At 31.8% G+C, this 12,552-nt stretch overlaps 6 protein-coding genes across 7 annotated transcripts; 3 read left to right on the top strand and 3 right to left on the bottom strand.

Moving 5' to 3' along the window:
- Window positions 1–896: 896 nt before the first annotated feature.
- LOC108565874 (farnesol dehydrogenase-like) lies at window positions 897–2,092 on the bottom strand. The gene is made up of 4 exons (XM_017925542.1): window positions 1,978–2,092; window positions 1,454–1,906; window positions 1,251–1,394; window positions 897–1,198 (listed from the first exon to the last, which is right to left on the bottom strand). Exons 1-4 carry the CDS (start codon window positions 2,071–2,073, stop codon window positions 1,157–1,159), a joined length of 735 nt encoding a protein of 244 aa, XP_017781031.1. The 5' UTR covers window positions 2,074–2,092; the 3' UTR covers window positions 897–1,156.
- An 855-nt stretch (window positions 2,093–2,947) lies between these two features.
- On the top strand, window positions 2,948–3,806 carry LOC108566243 (iron-sulfur cluster co-chaperone protein HscB, mitochondrial). The gene is made up of 2 exons (XM_017926045.1): window positions 2,948–3,328; window positions 3,393–3,806. Exons 1-2 carry the CDS (start codon window positions 3,054–3,056, stop codon window positions 3,781–3,783), a joined length of 666 nt encoding a protein of 221 aa, XP_017781534.1. The 5' UTR covers window positions 2,948–3,053; the 3' UTR covers window positions 3,784–3,806.
- Window positions 3,807–3,893: 87 nt separating this feature from the next.
- LOC108566233 (N-acetylglucosamine-6-sulfatase-like) lies at window positions 3,894–6,252 on the top strand. The gene is made up of 10 exons (XM_017926033.1): window positions 3,894–4,005; window positions 4,074–4,408; window positions 4,460–4,519; window positions 4,572–4,775; window positions 4,828–4,983; window positions 5,037–5,207; window positions 5,260–5,455; window positions 5,503–5,819; window positions 5,875–5,991; window positions 6,046–6,252. Exons 2-10 carry the CDS (start codon window positions 4,265–4,267, stop codon window positions 6,196–6,198), a joined length of 1,518 nt encoding a protein of 505 aa, XP_017781522.1. The 5' UTR covers window positions 3,894–4,005; window positions 4,074–4,264; the 3' UTR covers window positions 6,199–6,252.
- Window positions 6,253–6,320: 68 nt separating this feature from the next.
- LOC108565897 (chromobox protein homolog 3-like) lies at window positions 6,321–7,405 on the bottom strand. Its single transcript, XM_017925580.1, has 3 exons — window positions 6,727–7,405; window positions 6,588–6,677; window positions 6,321–6,532 (listed from the first exon to the last, which is right to left on the bottom strand). Exons 1-3 carry the CDS (start codon window positions 6,926–6,928, stop codon window positions 6,387–6,389), a joined length of 438 nt encoding a protein of 145 aa, XP_017781069.1. The 5' UTR covers window positions 6,929–7,405; the 3' UTR covers window positions 6,321–6,386.
- A 129-nt stretch (window positions 7,406–7,534) lies between these two features.
- Window positions 7,535–10,698, top strand: LOC108565787 (CUE domain-containing protein 2). 2 transcript variants are annotated; one of them, XM_017925413.1, is made up of 4 exons: window positions 7,535–7,964; window positions 9,220–9,395; window positions 9,455–9,780; window positions 9,834–10,698. In XM_017925413.1, exons 2-4 carry the CDS (start codon window positions 9,221–9,223, stop codon window positions 10,206–10,208), a joined length of 876 nt encoding a protein of 291 aa, XP_017780902.1. In that variant the 5' UTR covers window positions 7,535–7,964; window position 9,220; the 3' UTR covers window positions 10,209–10,698. The 2 variants fall into 2 exon arrangements, with proteins under 2 accessions (XP_017780902.1, XP_017780896.1); XM_017925407.1 differs by having other exon boundaries at window positions 7,536–7,964; window positions 9,187–9,395.
- A 1,196-nt stretch (window positions 10,699–11,894) lies between these two features.
- Window positions 11,895–12,516, bottom strand: LOC108566063 (small integral membrane protein 12-A). The gene is made up of 3 exons (XM_017925770.1): window positions 12,433–12,516; window positions 12,183–12,354; window positions 11,895–12,088 (listed from the first exon to the last, which is right to left on the bottom strand). Exons 2-3 carry the CDS (start codon window positions 12,310–12,312, stop codon window positions 11,958–11,960), a joined length of 261 nt encoding a protein of 86 aa, XP_017781259.1. The 5' UTR covers window positions 12,313–12,354; window positions 12,433–12,516; the 3' UTR covers window positions 11,895–11,957.
- Between the last annotated feature and the right edge of the window lie 36 nt (window positions 12,517–12,552).

Raw genomic sequence — 12,552 nt, 5'->3', positions numbered from 1 at the left:
ATATTCATGCGCATAACGTATTTACTTGGTTACCTGTACTACAGCCATAATATAAATAAATGCAAATCCAAAAAAATTGTACCAATTTGATTGCAGATAAATAATTCAATACTATCCCTTATTAAATTTATTTAAATTTCCATATTTTTAAGATATTAGTTACTTCTTTTTTTATTTTACTACCCTATTCACAACATTCAGTAATTGAGAGGATTAATTATATAAGTTATGAAACAGTATAATTTATAATATTATTCATTTTGTAATTCTTGTGTTCTGATATGTTTTTATTGATATAGAATTGTTAGAATTATTATCAATATATATTTTGTCGTAATTAATAACTTTGTATTCATGCAATGCAATTACACAGAAATTTTATAATTATACTAACATTACACAGAAAGACTTTGTACTTTAGTAGTCAGCCTTTTGGTCCAAATACGTTATGACGAAAACAAACGTCAGTTTTATTTTTCCTTTTAATTTTAATATACTTGTATGTAATGCGAAAGACACAGGGACAAATAGTGCGATATACAAAAACAATAAATTAAAATCAACAGAAATGCAGTATTATTAATACATATACAATATTGATAAGTTTATGTACATATATATACCAGTAAAAAAAAGTGTTATTAAAAATCAAATTGATATGATGCATAAACATATAAACATTTTTTATTCATTTTTCATTCATTCTATCTGAACTCATATAATATAACGCATAGTCATCCTAATAACGTCTCCTATCCCGGAATTAAGAATATCTGAACACCGTGGATTATCTCGTAGTTATGTCCTTGTGAAGTCTTATAGGGGTTTATGAATATTAAATGCAATATTCCTAATTAGTTTTATTGTACACATCAGAGTTTTTATTGAAAAGTCAACTATACAATAGTTGATCTCAGGGATTATTAGTAAGAGTTACATTCTCCTCTTAAGTTAGTATTTAAGAAGTAAGTGTTTTTCTTTGGATTCTCCAAGTAAGACCATTTTCTTCTTACCTTCGGGCCTACAACTAAAACTATCTTGTCAGTTCGCCACCCTAACTAAGACGAACTTCTCAGTTCGGCCCCCTAACTAAGACTAGATATGTGAGATATATATATATATATATTATTATATATTTGTTATGAGATAAGATTATTCAAAATATCTCACCAACAGGTTTAATAATCAATTCGTGGATCTGAAAAATAGGAGAATCATTTTTAATTTTTTTTTTACTTTGGAATAATTACTTGGACATGAGGTGGAGTGCCAAGTATGTGTACAATGGAATCGGCAACGTCTTCGGCATTAAGCATTGGAAACTTGTTAGTGTCTACAAATTCTTGGCTGTGTGCTCGTAACATCTCCGTATCTGTCGCTCCGGGACTTATACTCTGTAAAGTCATAAAACTATAAGATAGATTTTAAAGTAGATGAAAAATCTCTAACTCACAGACACTTTGATTTTGCTTCCTGCTTGTATTAACTCTTTCCTCATCACCTCTGTAATGCAGGTAACAGCAAATTTACTTGGAGGGTACATGTTATTTAAATAGGGCGTATGCCCTCCGATGCTGTTCACATGCACTATATGCCCATCGATGCCATTAGATTTCATTGATCTGACAGCTTCTCTCGTAGCAAGACACAGTCCCATCACGTTCGTATCAAGCACCCTTTTCCAAATAGTTTCGTCTCCATCGGTTAAAGTAGTATAGTTAGTAAAGCCAGCATTGTTGATTAGAATGGAAATAGGACCAATTGTACTTGTTGTCCATTTGAACGCGTTTATGATTTCTTCGTTCTTTGTTATATCGCATCGATATGGATGAAATTTTCCAGCTTTTCCTGCAAATACCGTTGCTGATTCCTCTAATCTTTCCATACGTCTTGCTAGACCAACAACCTGCATATATATAACACAATTATTTCTTAATTATTTTGTATATGTACTTAAATATAATGAATTATTATTACAACAACTCCATGATCGACTAGCTTCTCAGCCAAAGAAGCTCCAATCCCAGAACTGGCTCCGGTGACGACGCAAACCTTTCCAACCCAACGATTCATTTCGACTAATTTCCAGACATGCGCCAGATTTTGTTAATATTTCATATATAAAAATAATATTATCAAAGTTATAACTTATTTTGCAAATCTTCTTTTGATTTAAAAATATGTTTATCATCAAATTGAGATAAGGCTTTAAATATTTTCATATTAATTTATACATATGACTAGAACCAGAACGAGAACCAGGCGTAACTAGATAAACGGCGGAATGTTAACTTACAGACATAGTGCCTGTTTTACCCTATCGAAGACGCTCATATTTCTGAGTGTCTTTTGTACCAATTTTTTTCTTTCGAAATAAATACTGAAAAAAAAAATTATACTCTTAGTAAATTGGATGCAAAGGTATATTTATGTTAACCTTGATATCATAAAATTCATTATTTTTGTAATGTCCAACCATTATTAGAGTATATAAACAAACACCCGTAGCCGTGTAGATATAGTCGCCTGTATCTAGAAAATCCAATACGAAAAAGTTAGTTCGATCCTCAAAAATTGTCGATAATCCCGAAAAGGGTTAGAAATAGGGGATGTTTTCTCTATACTTATTCTTCGGGGGTCCTTTAAAATTGTTAAGTGCAAAAGTGGATCGCGAACCAAAAAGTTTGAGAATCACTGCTATAAGCCTATAATGTTTTAAAATGAATTTCGGATATTATGTATGCTGCGCTACAATATAAATGGATTTACGACCCTTTCTATAGATCTCTGTAAGATGTCATTAACCCTCCTACTTATTTATTCTAACACTGACAATACCATTCTTAAGATATGCTTTTGTCCAGTATTAATACAAAATACAAATAAACATCCATAATTTATGTTGGATTTTTGTAAAAGCAAATAAAGTCAGATATAGACAACTAAACGTACATTGATGTACTTATGTAAAGCAGTCCACAGTTCTAGGTTGACATTAAACCACTAGTAATTTACTTAAGTTTGATGAGATACATCAGTTTGTAATTAATAATATGTTTCTAAATACATTGAAGTTTGCTAACAGTAGATTGAAAATTGTTTTAAAATATTCAACAGTGGCTGCAAAATGTTGGAAGTGTGGTGTCAGTAGGCAAAGCCAGGTAGATTTGTTCTGTGAGAAATGCAATGTTATTCAAGCACCAACAAAGGAAGGAAACTTCTTCAAAGTTTTCAATTATCAAAACAGTTATAATGTGGACATGAAGGACTTAACAAATAAATACAGGAAAATGCAAAGTGTTCTGCATCCAGACAAATTTACAAACAAGTAAGTGAGTCCTTGTTGATTTAAAAAGAACAGATTGACTGACTATATTATAAATTAATTTTAGGAGCAAAGAGGAGCAACAAATCTCAGAAGAATACTCATCATTAGTGAATAAAGCATACAACACTTTACAGATCCCCTTGAGTCGTGCATTGCATTTGCTGTCTTTACATGGGGAAGTTATCACTGAGAATGACAAAGCTACAGATCAAAATTTCCTGATGGAGATGATGGAATTGAATGAAGAAATTGAAGAAGCAGAAACACCTGATGCACTCAAAGCTTTGGATTTGAAGAACAAGCAAGTTTTAAGTCAGCTAGCTTTGGATATAGCAAAAACTTTTGATGGTGGCAATATAGCAATGGCCAAGGAATTAATAATCAAAATGAAATACTTCAACAGTTTAGGCATGAGAATTAACACTTTGTTAAGGGATAGAGGCATTGTTGATTAAATTAAAAAAATATTTTGTGGTTACGTAATTTTTTTTACTGTGTTGGATAGCTTGATATTTGCGGTTTGCAAGCCTGGGGAGTCATTGATTTTGATTTTACTTGAGTTTCGGTGAAATTGCTGTTCATCTTCGAATACCGATTTGTAATAAATCACATAAAATGAGCAAATCATCATCAATCGCCGGCTTCATGAAAGATGTATACAACGACGATTTTAAATGGTACGTATTTGAGGAAGATGTACATTATCTTGGTTAGGTTATGTTTTACTATCACATTTTATCTGCAGGTCAATTGTGAAGAGTATTGGGATCTTTGCACTTGGAGTCACAATTGCGAAGGAATGTCAAGGAATGGAGCTCTTTGTTCCCACTCCATAATTTTATCTGTTGCAATTGGAACCTAGTACAAACAAGAGAAACAAATTAAATTATAAATGACTTATTGTGTTTAATGTAATTATAATTTTATAAATAAAAAATGAACAGATTCATTATGTGTTCCAAGTGGATGTTGTTTTTAATAATTGGATTCCTTTTTTGCTCTCTAACCATTGGAGAGATTCAAAGGCCTAACTTTGTATTGGTTTTGACTGATGATCAAGATCTGTTATTGGATGGTTTAGTATGTACATAATTTATTTTCCCTTGATTTTTTAATCACTAATATTTCCAGGTACCTCTAGAAATAACTAGAAGACTTATTGCAGATGAAGGTGCAACATTTTCAAATTTTGTAAGATACTGCATACAATTAAATTCCACATTGATTTATTTTTAAACTTCAGTTTGTTAACTCTCCAATTTGTTGCCCAAGTCGAAGCACAATTTTGACAGGAAAGCATGTACATAATACTGGAGTGGTTAACAATTCCTTGTCAGGAAACTGTTCTGGACGAAAATGGCAACAAAATGATGAAAAAGCAACTATTGCTGCGTTACTGAAATCAGACAACTACACAAATTTCTATGCTGGAAAATACTTGAATAAGGTTTTTCTTTTATACTTTAAAATATTAATCATTAAATTTAAATAAATTATAGTATGGGGATAGTAAAGTTGGAGGTTTGTCTCATGTTCCAAAAGGTTATGATTGGTGGATAGGCCTTAAAGGAAACTCGAAATATTACGATTATGAACTATCTATAAATGGAACGGCGAAAAAATTTGAAAAAGATCAATACCTAACAGATGTTATTGTAATATATGATTTACTTCTTAATCATACTTCTAATTAACATTCAAATTTTAGAAAAATTACGCTCTTGATTTTCTGAATCACGTCCATAAAGATATGCCTTTCTTTATGATGATAGCTCCACCTGCAGCACACGCCCCTTTCACGGCAGCTAAAAGACACGAAACTAAATTTCCGTTAGTTAAAGCCAAAAGAACGCAAACTTTCAATGCCACGCCAATACATGTAATTAAGAAACTGATATAAGGTCAACAGACTTTTTATGAGCTCTTTATAGAAACATTGGTTGATGCAACTTCCTCCAATTAACTTACCCTCAAATGTGGATATATTGGATAACATTCAAAGACATCGCCTTCAAACTCTATTAGCTGTTGATGAATTAGTAGATGAGCTTGCAAGAAAATTAATGGACATGCATATTTTTAATAACACATATTTTATATTCACTTCAGATAATGGATTCCATATTGGTAAAGAATCTATGCAGTACTTAGCAAATTTTCGAAATCTCTTGTAGGTCAATTCAGTCAACCATGGGATAAAAGGCAACCGTACGAAACTGATATAAGAGTACCTTTCTTCATCAAAGGTCCCAATATCAGCCGAAAAACTTTGATTAACGATCCTTCATCTACTGTGGATTTGGCTCCAACTATTTTAGACTTGGCTGATGTCAAAATTCCCATGACTATGGATGGAATAAGTATGAAGGATATTTTGTTGAAACGTACAATCAATCGATCACGACAGAATATTTTAATTGAATACCATGGTGAAGGGAATGCTAACAGCGTGGATAATGAATGCCCTTGGGCTGGAAACGCAAATTTAGCAGTGAGCATATAAAAAATGTCATGTATCCACAGATATTAGTCCAAGTTATTTACAGGAATGCAACCAAGATAATTGGTGCAAATGCGAAGATTCTCGTAACAACACCTACGTATGTTTAAGAAGGATAACAAATATCGAAAACATTAAATTTTGTAGATTCTTCGATGACGAAGTGAGCAATCAACAAATTTGCTAAATTTATTATTTGACATTATTTTTATTTAAGGATTTCATAGAATATTATGATTTTGACTCGGATCCGCACGAAATGACCAATCTTTGGGTACATCACAAGATTATCAGCAAGAAATACCATCAAATTTTAAACACTTTGATGTCGTGCAAAGGAGTATCTTGCACAAAAGCCGCAATTAAATAAACAAAAAATATGTCTTTATAAAAGTCAAACGTCTGTTTTATTTACTTTTTACTATACAACATATAATAAAATTATTAATTCTAAAATCACAAAGTTTGTTTTCTCTTTTCTTTCTCATTACTTTTTAACATTTTGCTTACGTATTTAGTTATTTTAGGAACACGATTTTTTTTATTTTGTTATGAATTTTACTTAGTACTGTTAGGTTTCGTCCAGGTGAGGATGCTTTCATAGAACTGTATCACAATCTCTGGGCAGTATTTGTTAGCTTCAGTTGATGAAACAATCTCTGGTTTTTCCACTCCTTTCCATTTCATCAAATATTTTAACTTGCCTATAAAATACAATATATATGAATAATAATATAAATAAGTTGATGATTGTAATACCTAAACTGTTGGTAACACCAATGATTTTTTCAGCTTCCAAGTTAATATGGAATCCAGATTGTTGAGCAGTCCGGTTTAGTAATAGTCTTTCTAAAAACAAATAATTACTAATGTATAGAAATATTATTATAGAACTTACCTATTCTATTAACTCTTAATTTTTCCTCCTGCTCAAATTCTCTTATTAACTCTGGGCAATTTAAGTTTGACTCTGGCTCCCAAGTGTTCTCGCTCTCATCATATCCATTCCACTTCAAGTAGTACTCCACAAATCCATTGTAGTCTCTTTTCTTCAGGATTTTCTCCACACTGAATATCTCAGGTTCCATTGCAGGGTTCATTTGAAAATTTTCAATATTTTTCAAATTCAATATTTCTATGAATTTAAAATGTACTAACTTTTATGTTTTGTTGATGAAAATACCAGAATATATTTCTAGAAATATAGAAGAAATTGTGCACGATGAACTGAAATCCCAGTATTATTTGCAAGATGACAGAGTTGCTTCTGAGTCTCTTTTTTTTTCAGTTCCTAGCACGAGATGAGAAAGTCGATACGCACAGCTGTGCGGAGTTTGCTTGGTAGGCAAATCTCCCCATCTGGCAGAACACTGAAGGGCCCGTCTACTATTGGTGAAGTAGGTACAAGCAGGTAGACAAACTACTTTCTGCGAAATGAATGCCTTGTATTCACCATAGAGGCGAAAATCGGATCAACTTGTTTCAGAAGTTCTCATATATTAGTTCAAGTTTCCTCTTACAATTATAATTTATTTCTCCAATTGTTTATTTACATTAGTTAACGATAAATAATAGATTAAGGAGAACAAAATAACTTTCAAGTTTATTTAGTATCTATTAAAATATTTGAGTGAAAAATATAATTCTTATATTTTTGTTAGTTCATGGTTTCTAGATAAATTGCTGTGAACTGAAATGCATTTATTTTATTATTTTTGCGACCCCATTTCTGCTCATTTTTCAGTGCCATTGAGCTAAAATGTATATCATTGAATGTAAGGTAAAAATTGTGTTTCTTGGAAATATTTGAAATGTTACTCCTAGAATATGGCTAAAGTTAGTGCAATCTACCGCTGGGGATGCGAAGCTACAAAATGGATCGGTCATGAAGCGAGCTTTCGTCGTGAAAAGCTGCACGATGAAAAAAGGAGCACTTTGCAGCGGGTTGTCTTTGTTGTTATTGATTGTTGCTGCGCGAAGGAGTAGAGGTTCCCCCTATAGTAGCCCGTGTTTGGTTTTCCTGCTGTGTGTGTTGTTTGTGTCTGTATGTTTTCGAGCTAAGACGAGTCCAGTTTTAGAAAGGCTCCGTCTCCATCCTCTCGCGTAAATATTCCTTCGAGTCGCTTCAATTACCAGGTAATTCCCCGTCAGAAATTTCCCGTAGGGCGCATCCTTCGATTGTTTCTGCACAAACCAACCCAGTTTTCAGCGTAATTCTATTCCTGCCGGCATCCAAAGCTGCTTATTGTTTTCATTTTAATACCTACAAATGTATCATCACTAAAAGTTTAATAACGATTTTGTTTATATTGAAATTTATATGTTACAATTGTTATAATTTAATTATTATTTTTTTGTGTACTTATTTAGAATCAAATACCCGCTTTTTTTATACATTTATTTTCTAGTATCTGCTTTTATACAATATAGTTATTACCAAGTAGAAATTGATGTTGTTTTATTTAATTTTTTTAAAATATTATTCAATAGCATTACAATTGGTTATTTATAAATTAATCTATTGTAATATGATAATATTACTATTATTGAAAATATTTTCAAAATACATTTCCTATAGTGTACATGTTATTTATTTATTCATTCCGCCTATTGACTGAAATATTACGAAAATCGTTCTAAATTAAATACGTCCAAAAGAGAGAAATTATGATATTTATTATATATTATTAATTGAATTAAATATATGCAAGTTGCCTAAAGTTTCAGTTTATAGAACTAATCAATACGTATTTTATTTGAGACCTATTTAGCATTTCCGCAAATTGTCAATTTAAATGAGCTTATTTATTGATTTTTTTCTTGCAATTGAACGAATACCAGTTGCAGAGATAAACATACATTTTGTTTAGAATCATAAATCTCTCAACGTCTTCTGTATTTATTGCTATCATAACGTTTTCATGATGCAAACATCATAAATGCATGGATGTGCAATAATGGATCATATATTTCAATATGTCCACCTTCTATCTGACAGCTATATTTTCTGAGAAAACTGTTCTTGACCTATCTTCATTAATATCCGTCTTACATCAAGATTTTATAAAACCATTTTTCTATATTATCTTATGATGCTTAAAGTATAATAATTCTAAATTTGCAGCTTTACATATTATAGCATGTCATAATATTAAAAAGTTGCTATTAACATTTATATTTTTTTTAATAAAATTAGTGTGATGAAAATAAAATAAGTTTCAATCATAATTGTAATTAGTATGGAAAAGCATAAGGAAATTAACTATTTTTTTGAAACGCATGAGGACATGTAGGTATTGAGTCATACATCTCGATAATCGATTATTTTCGGATTATTAATAAGTAGTTTTGATTGCAGGGTTCAATATATTAAAAGTACGAACAATTGCAGAATGTCTACGAAGAAGAACATCGCAGACCAAGAAATAATAATTAAAGATTCTCTATTCGAATTCGTTAAGACGAACATACCGGATGCGGATTTGACGCTAATAGACGAAATTGTCCTTTCATACGTAGTGGCAATTTTGGAAGACGTTAGCTCGGATCCGGTCTTCGATGTAGAAGGTTCAGAACAACGAACGAGGAGCTTTGTGATTTGTATCTAACGTGTATAATAATTGAAGGTTTTTGCGAGATGATGTCTGCATATTTTCCCGAGTTCGAGTCGATTAATCATGCGACCGTATGCAATTGGATGTTCGAACTGGAAGCCAAACTCAGAGCAGACGAACCGCAGGATAAAGATATTTCGTTACTGGAGCTATCTCTGCCAGAGATTCTGCCGATAGCAAAACCACGATCTCACAACAATTCCGAAAGTTGCGAGGAACCGAAAAGGGTGCATAAAATATCCGAGGTGAGCGACGGCGGTTCGGATTCTTCATTTTGTGATTTTACCGAGGAGATCGATACGCTGCAAGACATGTTTCCGCACGTTTGTGCACTAGAGGTATTCGATGTGATATCAATTTACTCCTTTTTATTTACCTGAGGTCGTTACAGATCAAGCACTGCTTGACCATAGCGTCCGGGGATCTGGAGCGAGGAACACAAATTCTGCTCCATCGTCAAGAACACGGTCAATCGATAACTAATAATAGCTCTTTGACGCTGCACATTTCCTCTAGTAAGGCGCCTGTCATCGACGATAACGAATTGAAGAATAGGATTATCGAGAGATACTCGTACATCGATCAGGACGCATTGGCACGTGAGCACCGTCCGGTCGCTCCGAAGGTGGAACCCAAGAAATTGGTACGTTACAGGGATAACAAGATCGTAAGCTTGAAGGGCGAACGCTATACGGAGGTCAAGAAGGGGGACGACGTCGAGGATGTATCTTTAAAGAAGTCCAAGAAGCAGCAGCATTGTCCGTAACAAGAGCGGGCAGCTGCTGCCGCCCCAAGCTGCTCAGCCGCCTCCGCCACAATTTTAATATTGTACATAATCGATTCCATCATTTGGCGCAATTATTGCAGTGTAACTAGAAGACTGAATGCAGTGGATCTACTGAAGAGGTGGCGCGCCAGTGGCCTTGGGCAGCACAAGAATCCACTCCTTATTAGTACTTACCATATAAGCACTCCCAAAATCGAGCACCCAAAAACTCTTCTTGTAGGCAGCGTGTATTTAAACGCAGATGATTTCTTTAAGTAGCTATAAGGAGCAAGTAGTCGGCCGCTAACCATAAAGGATGATATATTCATATTACGTAGGCCGACCTGCTTGCTCCAAAGTTTTGAAAAAAAAAGAAGAAGAAATACCAATAGTATTATTAAATGTATTGTTAACTTATAAAACAACAAATACTATATACTAAATACTAGTCGTTTCAACTACTTTAAACTCTTTCCTTATAGGTTTCTCTCACTCAAGTATTGTTTCTATCAATGTATAGGAATCTGTGTATTTGACTAAAGTTTAATAATTGAAATCTATATATATATAAAATATATATACATATTATCTGTGATTTTTTAAATGTAAGTTTTATTTAATAAACATATATAAACATAAGAAAAACATAAGTAATAACTATTATTACTATATTATTCATATGTATTGTCAAATGTAATGTTTGTTTCCAATTAGATTTTTCCCTCTTTTTGTATACTATTATTATACATATTATTTAACCAAATTCAATGATTCTCTTTTATTTTATGATTCGAAATAAATTTGAATTAAACGTGTATTCATTATTTCTTATTTCATCTCTATTCACTTATTTTTAAATATTTGAAATACATCAAATTCCAATATATATTGACCCACACTCATATATTGATTCTATACTATGCTCACCAATATGATGCTACTTTTCCTCACTGCTGCAGCAACTTCAATTATATTGCAATGAAATTCCAACAGAGAAACTTAAGCTCAATAAAAGGAAATTTAAATATATAAAATGCAATATCACATGTGAACATTTATTTTACAATCGCACGTTTCATCGATGTATGAAAAAAAAATGTATATTTAATGACTATTTAAAAAGTCAATAAATACATTTTATTTTCATGAAGAATAAAAAATAATATATACAGTAAGAGCGCAGTTAACGTACATCCATTTAATGTATTTTAGATTGTACGCCCTCAGTAGATGTCATGTTTCTTATTATCCCCCTTAAGGAACCTATCTTACTGTATATTCGATTATCGTACGTTCGATATGCTAAGCGAACTTTGGATATATTAAATCTTGTATTTTAATTAATGTATTATTTTTCAATGTATATTATTGAATACATTTTCATTGTAACACAATACAGTGGAACCTCGCTTAACGAGCATAATTCGTTCCAAAATTTCCGGATTTTTACTCGTATAGTAAAACAATTTTCCCCATATAATCTAATGTAATACAGGATAACGCGTTCCATTTTGTAAGCCAAAATGGCTTACAATTTATTTTGCTCGTTAAGCGAGGTTCCACTGTACTTGTAATTAAAATTACATTTATAACTTTATAAGTGATGACTCTTTAAATATAAATTATAAACTGTGACATAATTAATGAAAAAAATATGCAAATTTTATTAAGTTATTTATTTTTAAATAAAAATTCTACAATTTCACACAATACAATAATAATTTTAAAATTGATCTAAAATTGACTGTATTATTCCTTCAGACTAGGAGAGATATTTCTTCCTAAAACATTTGCACTATATTTCAACTTTTCTACTTCAGTTGCTGATTGCAAGGAATCTTCAGAGAGTAACCTTTCATTCCTCGAGTCTTTTATGGGAGCTTGAAAAAGATGAAACAATGAGTTAATCAACTGTTTTCACATCTATAATTAGTAATATACTCAAAATCTTTAGTTATATAAAAAAATCCTTACCACTATAGGGTGTATATTTATCACTAACTTTGTTCTCCACATGGTAACCTATATAACCAACAACAGCAGCAAAGGGTAATGTTATATAAGGAGCATACACTCTCATAGCCCTTAATAGTACTGGCCACATTTCTCACTTTTTTTTAAATTTTGTTGTTCTTATCGGAAGAATCTTGAAGGAACAGAAAATATTTGTAATTTTATTTTTGACACTGGTTCAAAACAAAATAAGGTAAAATAGTTCACTTACATCTTTGATATTTTAGCTTCAACTAAATTAGACTTAGGTCTCAAGCCTTTAAAAATTGATGATTTATTATTATGGAAAAAGCTAATAAATAAATAAATCAAATTATTTACATAACCATTA

This window comes from Nicrophorus vespilloides, unplaced genomic scaffold (genome assembly GCF_001412225.1).
Source record: "Nicrophorus vespilloides isolate i.1.1-1 unplaced genomic scaffold, Nicve_v1.0, whole genome shotgun sequence".
Classification (NCBI taxonomy): domain Eukaryota; kingdom Metazoa; phylum Arthropoda; class Insecta; order Coleoptera; family Silphidae; genus Nicrophorus; species Nicrophorus vespilloides.
Note: the sequence above shows the minus strand (reverse complement) of the source record. Positions and strands in the feature narration are given on the sequence as shown.